General features: G+C 32.8%; 1 protein-coding gene across 2 annotated transcripts in view; it reads right to left on the minus strand.

Annotated features, from left to right (window-relative positions):
* LOC106134575 (DNA-binding protein D-ETS-4) overlaps positions 1 to 21437 on the minus strand; it is a 36192-nt gene extending 14755 nt beyond the window's left edge. The window contains exon 1 of one of the 2 annotated variants that reach the window (XM_013334663.2): positions 21219 to 21437. In XM_013334663.2, coding sequence (XP_013190117.1) covers positions 21219 to 21257 — 39 coding nt within the window. In that variant the 5' untranslated portion in view covers positions 21258 to 21437. Of the gene's footprint in view, positions 1 to 7215; positions 7397 to 21218 lie in introns of those variants that run through there. The other variant, XM_013334662.2, reaches the window with a different exon arrangement.
* Positions 21438 to 26479: the final 5042 nt, after the last annotated feature.

Raw genomic sequence — 26479 nt, forward strand, 5'->3', positions numbered from 1 at the left:
ATGTGTAAAAGTAGAAGCTATATTACTGCCTAAAGAATTACTGAATAATAAAAAGTTCATAGTCCGTCGCCTAATACAAAAAAATATTTTTATTTACTCATATTGGGAAATAATGTAGACTTTGAACAAAGAATAAATTAACAATTTTTAAACTAAATGTAATACAATATGAATCATCAAGATGAAACAAATTAATTAATTATATTTGTTTTCGTTTGAGTGTTTAATTATAACATGAATCAAATTACTTAGTTTGTTTCCTATAGTTCAATTAGTTTTTATATTTTATTTAAAATTAATTAAGCCATTAGTATTTCCGGATTGCCGGTGTCATCAGAATTGTGCAATTTTGAAACAATTAAGAAAACGAAAACAAACATTTAGTCCTAATTACATTGTCTCCAGCTTACAAATATAGTAACGGTACTTACTCAGGTCATTCACCTTAAAGGTTTTTTGTAAAATGGTAGACAGAGACAAATGGGCGATATCTAATGCTGACAAACTATAGCAAATCAAATGGGGAATACCGTAATAAATTTATGATTTTTTTGTTAGTTTATTTAAAATATTTTTATGTACAGTGTCAAATGAAAAAAAATTTTTTTTTAATAGGATTCTATTTGCAATATTTCGATAAGATGAATGAACGATAGAAGAAAATAAGTATGTCAATTTTTAAAGATAAGAATAAGAAATTTATAATTTTGAAAACATATAAACCCACTAACCCTACCCACTACTTGTACATGAAATATATTTAATATAGAGTTATGTATTTCAATTATTTTTTTATAAAACAGAAAATAATATATATTATACGTAAATTCGCAATCCCTTGACTTAAAACCTAAACTTTTTAATAAAAATATCAAATATATTAAAGTAAGACCTACATAGTTAAAGGAACCTTGACATATAAATTGATCATTTCAATCGATACTTATAGTTTCTCAAGAATCGATACAAAAACGTTCATCTAAAATAGAATAAACAGCACGTGCAAATAATAATAGAAATAAATTAACCTAAAAATATTTGCACGATTGCAAAATACCGAAAAAAAATAAGCTCATTTAAACGACTTATAAGTAGCCATAAATTTTTTAAGAGTATCCGGGCTTTGCGTATATCTATACATATATATATTTATTATGCCTCTAAGCTATACGTGCGTGCACATACATGAATAAATTTGTCCAATTTTTATTTGGCGTCAGTACGCGGAAACGTCTAGAAGATATTTGCTACCTAATATCAAATTAGTTTGACATAAAAGCTGAAATTTTTCAAATGGAACAAGTGTTGCAAGCATCATGTTTCACATTTCAAAATTACCTTTAAGGCAACATTATTTCAAGAATAAAATAAGTGGCTTGGGTTACCCTTAACAGCATGAAACCTTGACAGCTTCTTCGATTTTTGCACAGGTTTTTGAAATGTATCGTTAAACGCTCTTCTGGTTTTCTTAACTAGAACTTTATCTTTAGATTTGAAACAGAAAAACGCAATTCCACCAACGACTTAAAGAATTATCTGCAAGTGAAACCCTAAGTTAAAATATTCTCATTACTGAGCTTCTATCAGGTGTGATGGCGAATAATGCCACATGATGGAGCCTACTAAGTATTTAACTTACAATTTCGTGAACGAATAATCCTACTCCTGAAAGCAGACCTTCTCCGTCAACGCTTCCAGATTATATCAGCGATCAGACGATATCAGCCTTCGAGCGAAATCCATCAAAAGTGCAACAATCTCTTGATATAGAAGAGTTCATTGACGCAATACTGTAGCCCATTAGCAGAAAAGGAACGTTGCCATTGCGACAAGAGGCCAATAGCTTTATATCAAGCATATCCAGCCAATGGATTGGCACCTTAACTTCCATTCATACGTCCAGACCAAGGAAGTGGAAACCAACAAAAAAATCGACAATGAACTTATATGACGTAATTTCATTGTATCGATACTAGAGTAACATTCGTAGCTCCTTACTCCAAAAGTTCTACGATCTTATCGTTTTTTAACTCAAGCCAAATAAGGCTTTGTAATCTTTGATTTAAAAGCCATTTTGAAGTGATATTTAAACACGGATAAGTAGTACGTGACGATATCGTGTGGATTCGGGTACTGGTTGTGATACAATTAGAGACCTTGGGGTTTTAACCACGCGAGAATTCGGTAGGTTTGTCTGTAGTTACGTCAATGAATTGAATAACATTTTCAAATAGGTATACAGCCGAGATGTCTACTAGACTAAAAATGTTGTCAAGGGGAGAATATAACTTCGCAATACATTAACATTATAACCACTGTTAGGTTGCAAAGTATACTTTTGTTTGTTCATCAAATTAAATCTATCAATAGTATTGCTTCAATAAACTTTGACAGGCCAAACTTTACATAACGCTTAGATAAGTACAAGTGGTTAAACTACAATCGGTCAAAACGAACAGACATTTGTCTTATTTTCTCCATAACACTCGTAAAACCCTAGTGACTTCATACGGACATTTAAATAATACTACAATAATAATACAGGTCTCGTTGTTAGATGTCTACAAGAAATTACGCTTAATTGCCCATTAGTTTGAATTATAGCTTTTGTAACATTTACAGGCAAAATTCAACACTGAAATATCATTCAGATGTGTGTTCCGGTCGCGTCCTCCATCTGAGGTGGAGCCCAGGGTTCGCCTTGATACCATGACCTAGAAGTGGGCAAGTCAAATGATATCCCATCTGACCTCTTCGGCTCAAATTTAATATCATGGTTTCACACATTTAGTTGAATATAGTAACCACATGATGTTTTGCATCACCGTAAGAGCATCGATTGACATCCAAACTGATGTACGTTGCGCAAGAGTCACTGATCCATGGTTGATGAGATCTGAATTGATGAAACTATACCGTAGTCGCTTGCCACAGATGCTCCCAACTCAAAAACAAATTTAGTACAATACCCAAACATGGCTATACAGACTTGGGTTTCCCAAGACATTATGTGTAGCCGTGATAAATTATAGCTCTATTGACGTTAATCGAAAATATTCGTCAAGGTGATTCTTATGTGAACCGCATTAAAGTTGGTTTTGGCAATGTATTTCTACGACTAAAGGGGGTGTTCACCAGTCGAAAACAGTCATTATATTCCAATTAAATCCAAAAGAACATAATAATCTTTACCGTTAATATAAAAACCGATCTCCTATAATGCGTTGCATGATAAGTCATCTTACCTAACGTAAACTTGTCAACTCACTTGATACGGCCCACTTTCACCCTCCATATTAAGTCAATAAAGTCACTTTTAAAACTGTATCAAAAACCGAAAACCGCACTCACAGAATCAACTCCGTTTAAAAGTGGGGGGTTGCACGTTTGACGGGCCCATGTCTGCCTTCAGAGTCTTGACTTTGAGGTTATGATTCGCCGGCCGGCTCTTGAAGTAACCTTACAATCTTAATTGTTTATTTTTAGTCCATAAGTGCGTCTGCGCGTCGGATAGTTCACACAGCCACTGAGCTCTGCGCCGGCGCACAGAGGCTTTGCCTCAATGGATGGCTGCGTCACTTTGGGAAGTACACTTGAACTAATACAGCCTACTTCTTAACCGTATGTCTAAACGTCACGAACTAATTACCCGCTGACGTCTGAGAAATGGCAGTCCAAATTATTTTTTTCTTTTTTTCCATTCGTTAGGCTATTAAAATAATATCCGCGTTTTCTAGGACTTCCTAAATAAATTGTAACAGCTTTTAAAAATCAATTTGTAAATTTATCACGTGTTGTATTATTCCATACTTAATTAACTGTATGTTGTTATTCGAAATGCATTTACATTCTCCACTTGAGTGTTATTATCATACAAAATGTCATAAAAAAGTGTTGTATTTTATGTTTACCACGAAAAAATATATATTTGCCATTCACAAGAGCCGTGCCGTTTGTAGTAACATACTCGTACTTCCTTTCATATTATGTAATTTTGTTCACAAAATTAAGCGACTCAACACAATAACAATTGGTAAGACAATACTAAAAAAAAATACAAATCCTAAAATATAGGTTAAAATATTCCAAAAATAATATTATTTTTAGAATATAAAGTTTATTCTTTTACGAAAATTTTAGTGAACCCAAAAAAAGAAATCCCCCGGAAAATTATTTTAAATATGATTTTATCCGTTACCGAGTTTATAATGACAACATACACAAAACCAAGTTAATCTGAATTGAAATTCAGCCACAGGTCTTCTAGCCCATCGCCTAGAAGAATCCTAAGTTTTTAAGTCGTTCCTCTGTTCGACTTTTACGAAATTTAGGGAATGTAAATGGAAAGATGTAGTCTCTATCTAGTGTCTACACATAAAATAAAAGTAACTTTGTTTATTAACTAACTCAAGTAGATTATTATCTCTTTTCTATGCAAATTTTTTGACTATAATAACTCCATTTAACGCCACTTAACTCTACTTACCTCCACTTAACTCCGCCAAGAGTTAGCTGTTTAATTGTGCAATTTTTTCGACTATATTAACTCCATTTAACTCCACCAAGAGTTAGCTGTTAAATTGAAGAACAAGACTATTATCAATTCTCGTTTATGACAAAGTTATATAACTAAGTACCGCAATAATCACTATGATTTTCCCCACGATTAAAAATCAATGATAGATTCGTCACACACGACGCTCTATCGGGAAACCAATATAGTTCCACTAATTCATTGAAAAATCAGTGACGTTTGTGACCTAAGTCATGACGTTATTCCATTCATTGTCTTTTAATACTTATCGTAAAAAATAAAAAAAGAACAGAGGTTTTAATTGCATAAAATAAAATAAAATAAATATGTCAGGATGTCAGTATGGATGTTTGTTACTCTCACGCAAAAACTATTGAACCGATTACGATGAGATTTGGTATGCGGGTAGCTAAAGACCCAAAATAACATAGGCTACTTTTTATTCCAGAGTTTCCGCGGAATTGATAGTGTTTCCATGCGGACGAAGTCGCGGGCGGCCTCTATTATTTATATATTTTATACTTAACGTGAGATCTTTCTGTTTTATGATTATTTTATGCTCGATACAGGCGACGACACATACACAAAATGATTGCAAGTTTTACACACAGACAAATCTGTCTGCATACTTTTTATATAGATATATGTTGTACCGCATCATTGTGTAAAACCTGTATTATTAATACATATGTATGTTTGTATGTACCTATGTTTATATACGTATGACGCGGGAATCGTGGGAAATATCGGATGCCGTCATGCAAATGTATGTTTGTATGTGTGTAGACTACAGTTTTATAATTAGACTGTTTGTTTTATAGTTTGCGCGCGAAAACTGAATTATGACAGTATGTAGCTAACAGCTGGCGTATTTTTAAAGATTTTAGACTGAACGTTATCTAAAATTAAATACTACTAACAATTTTGGTTGAAAGTGTATTCTGTATTGTAATATAACGTAAGATTGTTAGCCCATCACTTAAAAATATAATTCCAAGTTTCAGCCGTTTGCCTTGATTGAATCTACATACATACATAAAATCACGTCTATATCCTATGCGGGGTAGACAGAGTCAACAGTCTTGAAAAGACTAATAGCCACGTTCAGCTGTTTGGCCTAATAATATAATTGAGAATCAAATTGTGGAATGTTGCTAGCCCATTGCCTAAAAGAAGAGTCCTTATTTTTTAAGCCTATCCTTTAGACGCATTTTATGACATCCATGGGAACAAGATGGAGTGTTCCTATTATTTTTTTATTGATGCCAGGATCCACACGGCACTATTGTATCTGTGATATTAAAAATGTTATGTAATTGTATTTAATGTTCAAATCTCTATCACTTTGTGTTAATTTTTCACGACACATGGCCTTGCGCAAAGCATATCCATTCCGCGCCTTCGGAAGACATCAACGAGCTTACTTTTTACAGCTTATGTTTTGGTGCACTAAACTACATAGCATAAAGTCGTCTTCCAGCGTCTATCCCTATGTCTGTATGTATGTATGCTTAGTTCTTTAAAACTACACAACGGATTTTGATGCAGTTTTTTTAGAGATAGTGATTTAATAAGTTGCAAATATTTGTACTTAAAAAGACAATAGAACGTTTTTTGAAAAACCATTAGGTAATTAGTACTTCAATGAACCATAGTAGGTTATAAGGAACACCATTTTTTTTCCTTTAATATTCTGACGAAGGCGACTAAGGGATATGCTTACAAAATAAGGACTCTTCTTTCACTATTTAAATCTTAAATCTATCATTGAGCCAAACAGCTGAACATGGCCTTTCTGTCTTTTGATGACTGACCTACCCCGCAAGGGATATAGACGTGATGATATGTTATTAAATCACACATCACAAGTTTTTGTCCAATATTGACAAGTGGGCGAATGCTCTTTGAATGGATTTCCAAGTGACATAAGGCAGAGTTAGTCAACGGCAATCCCGCTTACATAAGATATTGAAAATTTATATATACTCGTAGACGTGCAAACACAATGCAGTGAATTGGCACGTTCTTAGAGACAGTTTAGATTAATTTGAGGAAAATTATGCAAAGATCGTGTAAAGTGGACGAAGAAAGAAGAGAGGATTGTAATTATAAAAATGACAATATATATCTTAGTTGTTTTAAGAAGAATCAATAACGATGATCATGTAAGTTAATCTAAACGTGATATTACGAAAAATTACGTTGGCCTTTCAACATTTTATTATTTTAATATATTTTATTAAATATTTTAATTAAACTTTTTATCTTTTATTCTATTTAATAAATCTACTTATTAAGTAAAAATGTGTTATCATTATACCACTATCACCAAAGTTATTATAAAAATTATTCGTTATCACTAAAACGTCAGCATCATACGATAAAGTATACAGTCGCAATAAAATCCTTTTTATTTAGGAATATACTACACTTTTACGTATTTAGATCACAATATCTGTCTAAAATAGATATAATAAATAAATATAGAAATCAGTTAAGACGTGAAGACCTTAAAAGACTCCTATATTTAGCTAGAAATGCAATGAAATAGAAAAAAAAGGGTTCACCTAAAAACAAACTTTACTTACTATTATAATATAGTGATTTCTCAGAAAAAGTCAAATACATATTTTGTATCATGAGATCATACAATTTAACGCTATCTTCAGCCGATAAATTACCTGATATTCCTCAGTGCCGCGGTAAAATCCATAGAACCTATCTCCCCACATTGTCGAATACATCTCTATTTATTCATTAAACTATTGCACTTAACCTTTTAATCAACTTAAAGTTTTAATTAATAACGCGCAATATTCTCATCTGAGCTGCCAAACTGTTAATACGTACATTTCTTTGTGACATATCGTTTTATTTCTTACAATACTTATCGATAAGTTATCATAGAGAACAAAGTTCACGTGTTATTTACGATAAGATTATATTTTATCACTTTAAATTATCCCCTAGAAGGTATAAACAGTTAATACTGCGTTATAAGTCATATTTGTCTTATCTTTTCAAAAAGATTATAGTCTACTGATAGAGTAATTAAACTGCATTCTGGTTATTGCTAAGGAAAGCTTTTTATAAATAGTATTTTTTTTTACTGTTATGTTTTTTTCTGGTATTTATTTTAATTATTATTTAATTTGATTAAAATGATAAATTGTTAAGCTGTCGTCAATAATAGTAGTGTAAGCTTATTTCTGGGAAAAGCCTTTTTCACTGGATGGTACTTATACGTTTTTTCTTTTATCGTTCGTTATTAAGTAATATTAAGTAATATACTTATAAATAAAAATAAAATATAATAATAGGAAAAATCTTCTTCATCTCTAATTGGTTTAAATTCCAAATAAACAACATGTACATTTTTAACCAACAATTCACAAGAACATTAAAAAAAATTGAACATAAAAATACATAAATTGAGCATAAAAATTCACACATCATGGCAAGTGGAAAGATGTAGTCTCTGCCTATCCCTCCAAGAAACAGGCGTGATTTTATGTATTTTTTTTACCAAGAATATGAACAAAAACATATAATAACGTCATCTTTATGTTCGTTCGTGTGCAGTGTATTGTATTTTTATACGTTGTTCACGTTCTCGTATAACCTGTTCCAAAGTTTTTGTAGATTATGATAACAGTTCCTTTATTTTTCGTTAGATGTCGCTGTGTGTCTCTGCATTCAAATATACATAGTGTAAATGTTAAAATGTTCTAATTTATTAAAAAAAATTAAGTGCATTTTTTTAAATTACATACACTTAAGAAGTGAGGAGAATAATAAATAGGTACTTTAGATTTCTGTATATACTTGCAATTTGCATCATATGTTGTAATATTAAAGTTAATAAATTCAACAATAAAGTCACAACTTTAATTGCAATCAGTTGGTATTTTTTAATATTAATTGTAAAATTAAATTATTATATAGAAATGATGATTTTCTGTTTTTAAAATATACTGTAACAAATCTTGTTTTATTTGGAGTAAAAAAAAAATTGAATTCAAAGGGAATATGCAGGGATCATGAAAAGTGGAAAGATATCTTAGCCTACTAAACAATAAACATGCCAATTACTCTCAATACATCTCTACTACTGCTTTTAACAAAACTTTACATTTTTGATAATATCTGCCATCTGAAATCAAGAATTAAGATGAAAGTTTTTGAAAAAAGAATTATGAACTTCTTCAGATAGAGAATTGTGGATGGAGGAGAGAAGGCCTTTGTTCAGCAGTGGGTAACAAAATTGGCTATTAAAAAAAAACTTTTGCATAGACGACATTCTGTTTTCAACGTTTACTATGGACAAAGTTGGAAGTCGTGCGTTTGTCGATCGGAACCGGTCTTCAAGGTTCTTGGTTTTCCCGTCGTGACTTGAACAAAACACTCGTAAGTACTGCCAGCCATATTTTGTTACTATGCAACCGGCTAATAAAATTATAACTGTACTTTTCAATAAAATGACAATGTATAATAACGTAGCTTAATCAAATTGAGGACGTTCTGGTCAGGTTTATTTTTTTATTATTTATTCACTTGAGGTATATACAACAGGTTACAAACAATTACATCGTCCAAATTAATATATGTATGTATGTATACTATACACTGAGATCTGGACTGGAACCCAAAAACGTGCGCACACACATAGTTATTATTATAAACATAGTCAAATACACAAATAATAATTTAAAAAAAAATATAGTGTTAGGTTAAAAGTACCTTAAGTCGACCAAATCGCCGAATTTGCACGAAAAGATGTATAAATGTGGATGAAGCAAAATAAGTATGTAGGGATTGTGGTGAATGAAAAGATGTACCAAGTCTTCGTTATTACGACCATATTTCGATAACATGATTTTGAGTTGTTCAAGCATAATATTAGATAGATATTTTTACGTGTCGATAACACTCAAAAGCCACCTCCACATTATTATAAATAACATTTAGACAAAGACAATAAAAATAAAGTAATAATAAATACTTTATTTTTCACCCAATTAGTCGCAAGTTGGCCGTCCAATTTTATAAGTACCAACTACATAATCGAGTCGACAAGGCCGTTTGATCTCCTATAATATACTTGGTGTTATGACGCAGATTCCCTTTCACCGCGGCGATTGGGCGCAGGCGCAGCCGGCTCCGACATTCAACACCGACGCCCACCAACATATTTGCATCGATATTAAAAGACATAACTTTGAGAAGTGATACTGAATTGGTTCAATCCTTTGTTGTGTTCTTACTAAAAATAATAAATATATATATACGGGATATATTACACAGATTGAGCTAGCACTAAAAGTAAGTTTGATACATGTCTTATGGGATACTAGCCCAACGATACTATATTATATAATAAATACCTACTAAATTAGGTATATAAAATAAAATAAAATCATCTGCTAAGTATATTTTATAACCCATCGGTAAACAAATACAATAGAAAATAAATATACTTTCTTAAAACAGTAAAAACATAGTCTTAAGTTTCTACTTATGCAATAATAAGTACACATATAAACACGCCTATATCACTTGCAGCGTAGACAGAGCCAAAAGTCTTGAATATACTCATAGAATAGGTATAGGAGAATAGGCCACATTCAGCTGTTTGGCCTAAGGATAGGATTGAGATTTTTATTTAAATTACTATAACTATCCACTTGCCACGATCAATGCATACTCCTTTCGCTTCATTTACATTCATCACTAATTATTTTCATCATTCATAATTACTTAATTCACTGAAACTTTATGTTTTTATATTACATTACATAATATATAGAGTTAATTCATTGAAGTATCTTTTTATCATCAGTTTTTTGAAACTGCATTGTGACATATAATTTTTTACTATTGTGAAAAATACCAAATTCTTTATAGCTTAATTTATACATTTAATAAAATCTTATCTGTTGTTTTAAACACGTCTTGATGGTAAAATTCCTACACTTAAGTTATAATAATATTAACATAGAACTGTCGTTTAAATTATAATGTTAGTGCCAAAATATTAGTAGCTGACTTTTATACATTAGATCTCATAATTATGAATATTAAATACTTAAAAGCACCCATTAGAATGCATGAGCAAGTTTTAATATCTTTTAAATTATATTTTAGAACTTGCTCATGCCAGCTACATTTATTTTGTATGAATTCAAAAGTCTGTCTAATAGAAATTAAAATTAAATTAAAGAAAAAAAAGTTTTGAGTCTTACTATATAGTCAGGTTTATATCCGCTGCGGGGTAGACAGAGCCAACAGAAAAGACTGAAAGGCCACGTTCAGCTGTATGGTTTTCTGATGGAATCGAAATTCAAATAATGACTGCTTGCTAGCACATCGCTTACAAGAGGAATCCCAAGTTTATAAGCATATCTCTTAGTCGCGTTCTACGATATCCATGGAAAAAGAAATGAATTCGTTCAATTCTAAATTACCGAAAACCACACGGCGAGTCCTTCTACAACATCATATGCTGTTAAAATTGTGATCGTTACACAATATATATCCGGGAAAACTTTGATACCAAAGAAAAAATAACAAAAATTCTTTTGCATTCAAAATGCAAGTCTAAAAAAACACCACAGCCTTACTAAGATAAATGAGTCATCGTTTCTCAACAGGGACTGTAACTTGTAACTAAACCGATTCTTTCACATTTTCCTGTTAATGCTTTCGTAACTCTATGATTCAGAATCCCGAGTGTTAAAAGATCGTTAAGGTCTTGTGCAAAATGGATGCGGTATTTCCATTATTGCAAGAATATTGCTGAAATAATCTTGTGTGCATTTTAACGTGATGTAACATTTCATAGACATACTGATTTCCACGATTAGCTCGTATTTTTTAGTATGATTTCCGTTTCAAATTTAAAAACGAAATAGTTACCGTAATTTGCAGAAGCACTTTTAATTTTATATTAACCAATAAATTTACAGAATATCCATTAATATATATTACCTAATGGATATTTAGAAATAAAACAGAAACTGAAAACTGGAGACCCATCATTTATTCCCTTATTATTTACGTAGTTTTATGATTCAAATAGATTTTTATTTTAATTCGATATTCCACTTTGATTATCTTAACTCATGAGTTTACTTTATTTGCCTTTCCCTATGAGAAGAAGGCGTAATTTATGTATATATCAGTAAACTGGACTTCCATGATTAATAATGTTCATAAAATTATTCAAGTTAATTATAACGGATACATTTCGCTTGTTAACTGTTAGAATTTGCACCGCTTGCCTCATCCAAAATTTCGTAGGTTTGAATCTTGGTCTACAGTCCATTCACGTAACGCCAGAAGTGGTGCCCTCGACCTCAATGGACAAAAGTGAAAATCAGAACACAAACAGTTCTATTCTTTTTTCTCGGAAAAATGTTATGAAACTCTGCTTGATTCATATATTTTCCAATATAACAATTAAGTTTATTGACAAATTAGAAATTCATATAAAAAAATTTATTTTCAACAGTAAAAGAATGCAAAATGTAATAAAAATTAACTTATTTTAGTAACAAATAAAAAACCAACTGCTGACAAAAATGCTAACGCTAAATCTTTGGTACATATACTCGTAGAACGTTTCAGATGATATTTAATTTGAATTATATTTTCTTTAGTAACATAAAATTTGAACATCAACAAACCAAATTTAAAACCAGGATTGTTATTCATTAGTCTCTTCGATTGAAATAATATCACGTACACAAGACATCGTACGTTTTTGCAAATAAATTCGAAAATAAAACTTGTGAAACCAAAAACATAAAGTTCCGTTCATGCTTCCACTTCTAATTTACACAATGTGTATACGTGTTTAAACACGTGACATTCAAATTTTTGACAAATACGGCGAATGTTTTGTCACTGACATTCTAACCGTATTTTATTTAGTGTTATTGAATAGAAGATTTTTCTCACAATATATGTAGTACCTTACCTATATTCAGATGTCTACGAAAAGGTATATACTTTTTTATTATTTTGTTTTTATGATGTTTATTTCATGTTTTTTCACAAAAATATTTACAAGAAAACTACATAAATACATATAAGCACGTGTATATCCCTTGCGGGGTAGACAGAGCCAACATTCTTAAAAAGATTGATAGGCCACGTTCAGCTGTTCACAAGAAAACTAAATGTTATCGTTAGTATATTAAAAACAGTTTCTTTTTTAGAAGGCGAAATTGAAATGTTCGAAATTGTGGAAGCACTTAAGAGTATGAAAGCGGGAAAGGCTGCTGGGTGTGATAGAGTGTCGGTCGAGATGCTTAAAGCAGGAAAAGGCGTAGTAGCTAGTCAGTTGTACTGCCTTTTCAATTTGTGTTGGAGAAGCGGCCGAGTACCATACCATACCAAAAGATTGGTGTAAGGCTGTTATCGTGCCACTTTACAAAGGAAAAGGGTCACAGCTGGACTGCAAAAATTATCGTGGTATAAGCCTGCTTAGCGTCGTCGGCAAATTGTATGCTAAGGTATTGATTAATAGAGTCAGGAATGAAACTGATGACAAAATATGGGATGCTCAAGCGGGATTTCGAAAGGGAATGGGATGTACTGATCAGGTCTTTTCCTTGCGGTGCATAGCCGAAAAGTTTTTGGCCAAGAGTCAAAAAGTCTATTGCACATTCGTAGATCTGGAAAAGGCCTATGACAGAGTTGAGAGGAATGAATTGTGGTCAGCACTTTCTATGCATGGGGTGAGCAGTCTCTTAATACGAGCACTGAAATCCTTATATGAGGATTCGAGTGCTTGTGTCAGGATAAACGGAGCGCACACTGAGTGGTTTAAGATTGAGAAAGGCGTTAGGCAAGGATGTGTTGCGTCACCGTGGCTGTTCAACCTATTTATGGATAGCTGTTTGACAGATTTGAAAGAGTCTAAAAGTGGATTAAGGATGAATGAGTTACTCGTCAAATGTCTGCTCTATGCCGACGATCAGGTTATACTGGCGTCATCAGCGGAGGAGTTACAGGAGATGGTAAACTGTATGCATGAAGCTTTAAAAGAGAAAGGAATGAAAGTGAACGTAAGTAAAACTAAAACACTGGTTTTTGAAATGGAGAAAGAAATGACAGCATGTAATATTTTGATTGGAGGAGAAAAAGTGGAGCAAGTGAAAGAGTTTGTATATCTAGGATCAAAGTTTACATCAGATGGCAAGTATGATAGTGATATTGAAAGGAGAGTGAACGCGGGGAACATGGTGAATGGAGCTTTGCATGCCTTTATGAGCAGTCAGAAACTATCCAAAAAGGCTCGACTGGCTGTGCACAGGGGCGTGTTGGTCCCGACATTAATGTATGGGAGTGAAAGTTGGGTATGGCAAAAGAAGCATGAAAGCAGAATAAATGCAGTGGAAATGAGAGCGTTAAGGAGTATGATGGGTGTGAAATTGAGTGACAGGATAAGGAACAGCGTGATAAGGGAATGTTGTGATGTGAAAGAAGATGTAGTTACAGGAATAGAAAAGGGTATGTTAAGATGGTTCGGTCATGTGGAGAGGATGAATGAAAGCAGGTTGACTAAGCAGATATACAAGGAGAGTGTGGAGGGAAAGGTCGGAGTGGGAAGACCTAGACGAACGTATCTTGATCAAATTAAGGACGTCCTGGTAAAGGTAAGGTCAAAAGTACCCGAAACCGCCGAGCTTGTATGAAGAGAGTTATGAATGTGGACGAAGCGAAAGAAGTATGCAGAGATCGTGGCAAGTGGAAAGAGGTAGTCTCTGCCTACCCCTCCGGGAAAGAGGCGTGATTTTATGTATGTATGTATGCAGTTTCTTTTTTACATTGAAGTAAAATAACTACTTTTACAATAATTCATTATCTATTTTCGAATATTTCATCAAAATTATTACAAAAGTGTTGTATAGAATCTAAATGGATCTTAGATAGATAGATAAAACTCTTTATTGCACCATAAGAGAAAACATACAAAACAACACAAAGCAGATATAGATGGTACAAAGGCGGACTTATCGCTAAAGCAATCTCTTCCAGTCAACCTTTGGGTGGAAGGCAACCAAACTTAAAACCATATCTTAGTTCATAAATATATGTTCAAAGACGTCATGTCTAAGCTACCGATCGATTCCTACACGATTCTACACTTACTATCGTACTCGTATCTACGTGACTACGAGCGTGTAGTGCGTGCTCTAAAGAACGCACGTACAGTCGCAGGCAATAATATGTATAGCCATAGCCGGCTATTAACCCTTTCCAGTAATCATTATAAACCAATGTTATAGAGAATCAGGTAGGGTTATCAAGTATTTTTAGAGAAATAGGAATAATGTATCGATATTTTCCTTTGGTGCCGTGTGGTTACCGGCATATGTTAAAAAAAAAGAATAGGACCACTTTATCTCATTCTCATGGATATTGTAAAAGGCGATGAAGGAATTATAAGTATGGAATTCTTTGTGTCACTATTTAAATCTAAATTCTATCATTAAACCAAACAACTTAACGTGGCCTATCAGTCTTTTCAACTTTTCAGGCTCTGTCAACCCCGCAAGGTATATTGACGTGACTATATGTATGTACATACCTATATCGCTATATTAGAAAAGCACCTAATTTTTCACGAAGGGAACGTAATTATTTACTTTAGTTGAAATGTTTTTGTCCACGTAGAGTACTTAGGATTTAGGAGACTTAAATTTACCTTATTTATCTTTTTGGACTTTTATGTAGGTACATAAATAGAGGTATATTTTAAGAATAAGTAATTAGTCTCAAACAAATATATTATGTTGAGCAATACAATCGGGTATGTACTAATACCCAATAATATATAGTCCTTGTTTGGTTGCAATAAAACATATAAATAAATTCTCAAACATGACCACTAGGAAGCGATATCCTTTGGAAGGTCAACCTATAAAAATACGAGAAAAATCAAATAATAAATGTACTGAACTTTATTTAATGTTTAATAGAGTAAACATTAAATAAAGTTCAGTACATTTAACATTTTATTATAACAAATCCTTTTATAAGTCTCGAGTAAAATTTTATCTTTACCTAGTTGGGGCTAGAACCTGAGACCTGAGACTCCCAAGTAAGTATATTTAACTTATTTAACTGTTGAGTAGCTCAATTCAACTTTGTTACATGATTTCGTTTCGTAAATATCATGCTTGAGTGAGTTTTATAATTAACTTTTTTGTTTTTACTATCTTTTATTTTGCTTTTTCACGGTTTTCCTTTTAATTATTTTTTTTTATAGGTTTTGTCTCAGTCGTGATGGTTTAGAAAGATACGAGACATAAGATTTTTAACAGTTAGGAGGAGTAACAATTTTCTATGCGACACCGTAATGATTTATAACTTGAACTTAACTTTTATTTATCATAAAATTAAATTTAATTAATTCATTAAAATGTACCTACGTCGCTCTTTAATGAAAGGGTGAAAATTTTGTTTTTTTTTACCTTAAATAAATATACTTAAGCTAGTTTAGGTTCAGACCTCAAGTAAGCAATAAGTTAGAACTTAACTCTTGAAAGTTAATAAACGTTTATAATATGTATATGATACATACGTATTAGTTGTCATTTTATCTTGAGGAAAGGTCATGGGTTCGCTGAGCCAGTAAACGCGTAAGTTACGATGATTGCGATATGCCATTTATTTATTTGTTTATTTTTACTTACCAAGATTTTGCCCACATCAACAAAGGAAATTATATAAAAGCATCATCACGTAACCCCACGTTTTCAGTTTTGCAGGTTTCCTCACAAAACATTCCTCGCCGTAAGAGCATCGCTTAGCAATCTTAATGTACATGCATATATATATAAATAAAAACATAATCTATTGTACTGACCTTAAGCCGAATCAAATAGATAAACATCTCATGTTAACCTTTGTTTTAGTTAGCTTGTGATCACGAAAAGGTTCGACGGGTGTGGTCGGAAGTTAAAAAAAAATACCGATCGTATCATGACGGTCACGTTGATTTGATGAAATATAAATATATACAAACATACATACTTCCTACTCGCTGGTCCTATGAAAATAAATCTAATTCTATAGTTTTAAGTTCACGTGACGTACGTATTATTTGTAAAAAGTTTAAATAAATACACAAACATACATATTTCTCATTAGGTTCGAGTACATTAGCAAATACTATGTTTCTCACATTGTTTATGCCAAATTTAAAGTATTTCATAGATCTTCCTAGATATACAATACATACATACAAACATACATATGGTCACGTCTATATCCCTTGCGGGGTAGATAGGGCCAACAGTCTTGAAAAGACTGAATGGCCACGTTCAGCTATTTGGCTTAATGATAGAATTACGATTAAAATAGTGACAGGTTGCTAACCCATCGCCTTTTTCCCGGAGGTGTGGGCAGGGACTACATCTTCTTACTTGCCACGATCTCTGCATACTTCTTTCGCTTCATCCATATTCATAACGCTCTTCATACAAGTTTGGGGGTTTCGGGTACTCTTGCCCTGACCCTTCGTCAGACTAGGCCTTCCCACTCCGACCTTTTAACTGAAGATCTTGGATAGGAGTCCACTATCTGACCCCCACAATCTTTGCAGGGGAATCTTTTTAACTATGACTATTGCACTAGACGGACTCCCTCATTCGCCTTTTACGACATCAACGGAAAAGAAATGTAGTAGGTCTTTTCCAACCGTGAAACCCACTTAAACAGTAACCATACAGTCTAGACAAGTATTTAACATTGTAAGATTTCTACGCATAAGATTAGCGGCTAGTTTCCGCTCTCTTCTTACAATTAGGGTGTTTCTGCTGCGCGGGCGCCGATTCATTTAGAAAGCTAATTGCTTTGGCTAATGACGCGTAATGCGTGTTTCGCATTGATACTCAGAGGCTGGTTAGTTTATCCAAAACATATTTAAATACAAATGCCTTTGCTTAAAATGCAGGTTTGTACAAAGATATTGGATAATGGGTTCTCGGCACAAATAGAAAATGAATAGGACCACTCCAACTATATTCTATCTATTATATACTATATTCTATCAATTAAGAGATAGGCTTATAAACTTGAGATTCTACTTTTAGGCGATGGGCAAGCAACCTATCACTATTCCGATCTCAACTGTATCATTAAGCCAACTATAAGATTATATTCACTCTTAAATTTTTATATTTTTGCGATTTTTAACTTACTTTTTTTATTAATTCCAATAACTATTATTGTAGAAACTTATTACTCCAACATTTAAAAAAAAAGTAAAAGTGTTTAAATAAAAGTGATTTTGGATCATCGTTTTAATTTTTTAATTATGTTTAATTATATATGTACTTATTCGATTAAATAAACTACAGTAAATGTACTTCCTTTGTTTTCCATAATGTCAGTTTATCTGTAATTACATTATTAATAATGGTGCTTACAAATAAATAGGTGCTAATTAGACTAATTAATCTTAATGTTTATTGTAAACAAAAATATAATTTACAAAAACGAGTTTTACTTTGAGAGTTAATTTACAAGATAATTAGTTACCGCCAATCGATTGTTATTGAGGCAAGTGGAAAGATGTAATCTCTGCCTACCCCTTCGGGGAAGAGGCGTAATTTTATGTATATCTTTAAGCTAAATCGCGTCTAGCTTCTACCGTGCTAGTGTGGTAGAGAAGAAAGAACAAATGTAAAAATTGATTATTTTCCTAATTCTACTTTTACATTTGTTCTTTCCTCCTTTATTAATTTTCGATAATTTTTTAAGGCTGGGATGGGAGACGGGCTAGCACCCGTGCAAATTGACAAACTATCTCTTAATCTTGATTCCCCTTATTAAGCCAACCATGGCATTCATTGTCATGACTTTGGGTACCCTTACGGGGTAAATATGTGATATATGCTGTATCTGCTTCATCTTCCTGGCTTTAGTTTTAGTTACATCCTCACCACTCTGGAGAGAAGCCTGGGGTAAGCCAGATGGACCCTAGATTTGGTGAATCGGTTTTTACACGAAGCAACTCCCATCTGACCTGCGCAACATTTCGTAACTGTATCCCACTAAGACTTAATTGACTATTAATTAATTTATTTCTGAAGAATTGACCTCTGGGTCAATAAATTTTGTTTCCGACTGTACCTTAGTCTAATGTGTGAAACTCGCATTTGGTCAGTTTTTTTATACCGATACCCAGTCATTATGATGAAGTAAGTTGTAATTGTAAGTCATCATAAGAACCACATGTGATAAGAAATATTGTCATCGTGAGTTGCAGAACTTATCTTGATTAGCATACCAAATATGGCGTTCAGTCATTACTTTTAAAATAAATAAGATATTCAGCGTTAAGACACAATATTGTTTTTTTATAATTAATACATTAGACCTTTTATAGTTTTTACTATATTACGAGTATATGCGCCAAGATTATGATCATAATATACTGATCTGTGGTAATCTAATTGATTCAAAATATCTGTCTTATGAGTTTTTAAATGAAATTAAGTATTGTCAGCCTCTGTAAAGCTATGGATAAAGTTTTTGTTTCAGATTCACAAGGTCCTCGGGATTAAATCCGGTCAGGTCAAGATTTAAAATGATTTTTGACTAATGACTTAGGTTTTAGATTATAAAACGATTATGTTTGAAAATTGATTTCATGGTTCGTTCAGTTTTGATGTAATAAAAAATTATGTACAGCATATGATTCCACTTACAAAAGTGAGACCAGTATATTTAGAACTTAGTTAACTCTAGATATCTCTAGTAAGGAGAGCTCAAGTTTACTGGAAATCTCGAACTATTGACTGAACATGAGATGATGTATTCTGCCCTATGTGTCCGCTCTATTTGAAGTTCTACGCACGTCATTCATAAACATACGACTATTGGATCAGCGCCAATACTTCATACATTTCACATTCAAACTTCATACATACTTTAGTGGACGGCAAAGCATGTAAGGGAAACCAATGTATCAATGAATCTTTGAATATCATTAATGAGACCGAAATTTTTATGACAGATAAGTATTAATTGTATAACTTTGCTATAGGAGTGATAGTTTTCAATGAAATGTAAAAAATCCTGCTTCCAAAATTTGTGTTTTTATGTACATGATACAGCGTTAAGAAACAATAAAGTTTTTAATAATACATATAGTCACGTCTATATCTCTTACGGGGCAGACAAAGACTGAAAGGCCACCTTCAGTATGGCTTTATGATGGAATTGAAATTCAAATAGTGAAAGGTTGCTAGCCCATCGCCTACAAGAGGAATCCCAAGTTTATTCTCCTTTTTCTACATCCATGGGAAATATATGGAGTTTTTATATTTTAGTCGCATTCTACGACATCCAAAATATATAGAGTGGTGCGTATGCTATACTAGTCTGTTAGAATCATCCTGCTATAGGAAACTTTCGTTTTACTTACACCAAATATTCTAATTAATTCTCTCGTCATATCTCCAACAGCTCTTTTTTAAAAAGATAAGTTATCTCAAAGATGAACATATTTTCATATTACAGATAGCCTTTGTAATCTTTAATAGGGAAGGTCGATTAATGTTCTTTATTTGATTTCAAATGAATCGACATCTCTTTTTAAAATTTAACTGCCATGGATACAAGGTTGTTTTAAATTTTGCACCTCGATTATTCCCTTTTCCTTTTGCTTAATATTCTTTAGGCCGGTTCTGTTCGTACCTAATTATACCTTCCTATCTAAATATTTAAAACAAGAAAATGAATGACTGACTGACATATCAACGCATAGCCAAAATCACTAGGTCTTGAAGTAAAATTTGGCGTATTGGTTATTGGTTATATGGTCTAGGGGTGTACTAAGGGAGGAATTCCCGAAATTCCCGCTTTCAAAAAAAATTGTTGTGATTTTTCGTTTTACGAGGGCGAAGTCGCGGGCGTCCTGTAGTTCCAAATAAAATAATGCCGTAATGTAGTCATCTGTTTTTATAACTTCCAATCAAAAATTATAAACGATTTTTTGTTAATAACCTTTTGGTGCGAACAGGTATAACAACGTGTTTATTTTAATTAAATAGGCATTGAATATGTAAATTTTGGAATTAAAATACAATATAAATATTAGAACCATAGAGCTTGTAATAGTTAAAAATATAAAATCCCCGTTCAAAATAATAGAAACTGATTGTTATTCTATATTAATTTTTTCAGCTGAAATAAAAAATACCTAAAGGAAACAGAAAAAAATTGTTTGTACAGTTGGTGCAATATCAAGTTCAACTCTGCTACATTCAAAATAGAATCTAATTTTGTTGGAAGATACATAAGATAACGCCCATTATACAAATAAACATCGTGATGCGTAGTCATGAAAAACTCCAAACAATATGCCAATCCCATCACAGGCAGGTGCCGTGCAATGAATATTTACACCATAAAATACATCAACAGCTTCCATGCGGTTTATATTATGAAAAACCGCTCACGTTCTATGTAAATACGTCCGTCGAGCGAAAACTAGAAAGTTACACACACATACAAACAAGCACACGTACATAACCCGACCGTGTCTATATGCACCCGGCTCGATTTCATAATTCAAATTCACATCAACATCGCATTAAGACATTCTCAATTTAAACTTGGGAGTTACGAGGAAAATTAAAAAATAATAGAAAAAAAAACTCACCGTATCCGATTCCTCGAGTAGGTTCGCTTCCCACAACATGTTTTTTTTTTGTGAACAGTCCAACACGTTTCACTTGGTAATTTAAAAAGTTAAGCGTTCTTTTTTTCAAAAGCTCAGTTCATTTCGCGGGTACGATCACAATGTTTCTTCCCGTGACGTAAGGAAAGTTGAATTAGTTTTCTTTAAAGAGCAACGCGGCGGTTCTGCGCGGAGTCTCAAAGCTGTATGCGCCCGCGCAACGTTCGGAGTCCACGCGAAGAGTGACGAGCGGCTCCGAAGCTGGCCGAGCGGACCGACCCAGTTTGGTCCACTTGAATCTCGACTCGGTGCTTTTTTTTCGCATTTTCCAATGAAATACTCGACTGGGCATATAGAAAATGGGTGCCTTGGAAAAAAGTTAAACGCTCCACTGCATCAGATTTAATTGGAGTTGAATGTCAATGCTTCAAGCAATTTCTTTATATGGGCATCAGGTAAAGTATAATATTTCAGAAATAATCTATAGGATTGATAATAATCTTTTGCAAGTGGTTGTTTTGTTTCGAATAAATAAACAAAAACCTTCACTGACAAGAAATACACAAATTTGCTTCACTAAAATAAAATCAATACGGCGAAAGTGCTAAAGATGACATTAAATATATTTTCATTCACCCTATATTATTAGTTCTTAAATGAAAGAATTACCTGATAAAATACACAAAAAGTTACATAAAACTCAAAGTGCGCATGTTAAAACTAGTTTCTTAATTTTTATACATACTTAGTTCAATTTTTCCTTATGTTATGAAGGTGTTAAAAAGTTAAATTAGGCTTCGTAGAAATATTGGCTATTTAAATAGTCATAGATGGTGCGCTATACATATGACTCATGCTTGAAATGTTACACTAAATAATAATGCAAATTAGTATATTCCTCTTAGAATAAATTCTAAGAGGAATATACAATATATAATACTCATGTAAGCCTAAATAAAAATATCGAAAAGTCTTTGAAATATTTAAAATAAGTAAATGTCAGTTTTCTTCGAAAACACAGTTATTAAAAATCTCATTTCTCTTTAGCTTAGGTTCTTTTCTTAATTTTTTTCCTTGATGTACATAAATAAATAAATAAATGCAATTAACCAAACTGTGGTGGTCCCAAATAACCAGCGCTGGTCTTTCGTAGACTACAACAGCTGTGAAAGCAGCTATTCACATTTAAATATGTAGGAGAGAAAGAGAAAGAAGAAGTTAACACCTAGACTACAGGAATAAGGATAAGTAAGGCATTAGTTTATTCCTGTAGCACTCGTCTACGATACGCTACGAAGCCCTACGAATTTCGGATGCGGCTACGACGGCGCCGGTGACAAATAATCACATTTTCATTGTTAAAAATATTCATACATACATATAGTCACGTGCTTATCCCATGCGGGGTAGACAGACAGAGTTTATTGGCCTGTCCCTAAGTCACCTTTTACGACACCAATGGGAAACATATAAGATATTTTCTTTGTTGCTTGATAATAACTGCATAATATATTTGATGTAAGACCTTGTTGTTAGTGTTTTCGTCAGTCAGTCAAATGCCTTTAAAAATTATAAAGGCACCATCAGTAGTACGTCTAAAAAACAAACCCGTCAGGAATTGTTGAAGAACTAAAATAAATAAAATTCAGCTGAGTTCTGAACATCTGTTATCAATATTTTATATTCATTTCTTAAACATTTAATAATATGTCAGATTAAAAACAATTACATATAGCCATCCTATACCGAAAGTCATTTAAGTAGGTACCTCTTTTTTTAATCATGCACGCTAACATATTCTTTTACGGTCTCATATAATATCGGAGCTACCGCAAAATGATCAATTTTATACTCTTAAACAATTCCTAGTAAAATGAAATCGAAACGTAAACAATATGAACAAAAAGCTAAACGTCAAAAATACGCGGATCATAAGATACTTATAGTACAGTTTATTTATAGCAAAAGGACGTACACTTCTAAGAAATTTCCCGTCGAGTTGGTTAGTTACCAAATTGTGGCCCGTTACGTCAAAAATATGATCGATCGAGATTACATTCATGTTACCACTACGATTGTCACAAAACTCGCACTAATCTCGAACAGAATTAATATAACTTCAATCCTGAACACTCAAGACTGACACCCAAATGTATATATTAAATTAATTGTAATAAATAGATAAATTTAACTGAAAGACATTATTTACAAACGACATCCAAATGTATTAAATCAACTTATTATAATGAATAGATTTTTTAACCTAAAGGCGTATTACACAACGTATACATGGTTCGAATACAAATGCTTTTTTAGAAGTTAATTTAAGTTAGACATTTTATTATTTATTGACTAAAACATGAAAATCACCATTTTATAATATTTTTCTAAAAACCTTATATGCAATTTGACTGAGTAAACATACAATAAGATATATTTCTATAATTTTTTACCTCGTAGTCGTCAGAATATATTAAGTAATATTTTATTTTATTCTGACATGCGTTATGATAGGTACCTATGTGATTGTTATGGCCTGTGAAAACTATCCACGATTGAAAAAAAAAACTTTTGGTGCTTATTTAATTTTTAATGGCAAATTTAATTTCGAAGTGAATTTCCTTAGTACACCATAGGACATGGTAATCCGAATTATTGCATCCGTTTACTGATCCTTGTTACGAGGCAGGAAAGGCCCGCATTAACATGTTTATTTCGGTTTGTCATTAAAACATTACTCGCATTTTATACAGCGGTTAAGATTTTTTATTCAGCGGTCTATAATTACCTTAATAAATAGATATACGAACCTGTAATAAAATCGCTTAATTTACTCGGCCTCTTACGGGGTAGACAGAACTAATAGTAATCATAAAGGCTGAAAGGGAACATTCAGCTGGATGGCTTTAGTTGGCTAAAGGCGCGCTTGTGAGAGGCGCCTTCCCCTAGCGGGTAGAATTGAAGGCCGACGGGTCACCCCACCAGCCGCTCCGTGGAGAGCGGCCGCCACCGCGCCGGGAATGCGAATGAGGGTAGCTCATGCTCATACAAAGCTGTAGGCGATAGTACCGTGTGGTTTTAGTGGGTTCAAGCCCGACATATTCCCGTAGCTGGTCGGGTAGACGAAGGTCTTTCCACACGTTAAAAAAGGCATTATATGAAGGGTGTGCTAACATACATATTTTTAAATACAGTTTATTTCTTCACCATTATAATTATTTTTTTAATATGTTCTATTTACAGATACAGTTTTTTTTTACTGTTTTGTTATAATGTCAATCATACAACGTCTATAAATGTAATGTAACTGTAAGCAGCGAGTAACAAAGCCAATAATATGTCCGATATTAACAAATTTTTTGAATTTGTAAAAAAAATACATTACACGATTAATTCTTGAAATTCATTAAGTTCTTTGTTTGTTTTTGACTTCTTGGTCTCTGACGTGGTCGACCGACCGCAGAGGGCGACATTTTCATAATTACTTTTAAAAAAAGACAAAAAAAAAATTACCATAATTATCCGCTCAATTATGTACAAATCTAAAAAACAATATTTATTATTACGGCACGTTAAAGCTACCTTATCTTTCGACCTTTAACAAAAAAAAAATAGGTACTTGCATTAAAATTTGCTCAACGCTGATTGAAAAACCTGTTTCTTGCACACGTGCGTTATTTTTTGTTAAAATATAATTATTTTTCGTCGGTTGATTTATTTTAGCAATTATGCTTAAGTACATTGTAATCTTTGTATACTTTGTACAGATATTAAAAAAACAATGTGGCCTATAATAATTTAATTTGATAAATATCTTGACAAAATAATTAAATATAGTTATGATTATACGTATAAATCATTATGAAATTGGCATGAAATTTCCGACAAGATAGAGTAGAAACACACAATCTTTTTCTGTGAATGTCGTAGAAGGCGCTGAGGGATATTTAGAAAGTATATGTCCGAATTTCCATAAAAGCGGAAACCAAATGTTATGTTGGAGTTGAGGAAAAACCATAGTTTGAAATAAATATATACATATACATACAATCATACATATACTTATAATCACGTCTTTATCCCTTGCGGGGTAGACAGAGCCAACAGTCTTAAAAAGACTGATAGGCCACGTTCAGCTGTTTGGCTTAATGAAAGAATTGAGATCCAAATAGTGACAGGTTGCTAGCCTGTCGCCTAAAATAGGAATCCCAAGTTTATAAGCCTATCCATTAATCGCCTTTTAAGACATCCATGGAAGAGAGATAGAGTGGTCCTATTCTTTATCCCATTGGTGCCGGGAAGTGCCCTGTGGCACTAAATATAAATACATATAATCACGTTTCTTTATTCCTTACGAGGAAGACAGAGTCATCCAAAAAATGCCACGCTCAGTTTGGTGGAATTGAGATTCAAATAGTGACGTTGCTAGCTCATCGCATTATATAAGAATCCCGAGTTTATAAATCTTTACAATTAACACTTATATATAATCTTCTCTCAATTTCATCATTAAGCCATCTGAACGTGGTCTTCGAGACTTGTCGAGACTATTAACTCCGTCTATCCCGTGACGAGTAAAGACGTAATTTACGTATATTACTTAAGTGGTACCAGGTCAAGCTTAAGAGTTAAGTTGAAGTATTTTAATAACAGTGGCTGGTAAGTTATCACAATTATTGTTACTCTACTTTCAACCAGTGAGTTATGAGATAAATGTGTGCGCGTGAGTCGCTCGTATTAATATTTAGTACGAGACTAGCTCACTGGTTCATTCGTATAATAAATGCACTTGTTTATAGCTACAAATAACATACACGTTTAACGTTTTTATCCCTTAAGGTGTAGGCAGAGACAAAGCCCACAATTCTCAAAACCGACGTTAAAATGAATGGCTTAAAGAATAATCATTAATCAATATCACAAATAAATAACAGCTGAACGTGGCCTTTTAATATTTGTGAGACTATTGGCTCTGTCTACGCCGTAAGGGATAAAGACGTGATTAGATATGTATGTGCAAATAATTCAGTGATAATGAGCAGTGTGGTTCTTTATATTTTATAATAGGCACTTTAATTTAGTGCAACCTTCCTCGCTGGCCTGGTGACGATGTAATAAACATTGTCCTCCTCTTCAGTCTTTTCAAGACTGTTGGCTCTGTCTACCCCGCAAGGGATATAGACGTGAGCATATGTATGTATGTTCTCCTCTTCCCACGCTGGTAGTTAAAATTTATCAAAGGA

This window comes from Amyelois transitella, chromosome 6, assembly GCF_032362555.1.
Source record: "Amyelois transitella isolate CPQ chromosome 6, ilAmyTran1.1, whole genome shotgun sequence".
Taxonomy (NCBI): Eukaryota; Metazoa; Arthropoda; class Insecta; order Lepidoptera; family Pyralidae; genus Amyelois; species Amyelois transitella.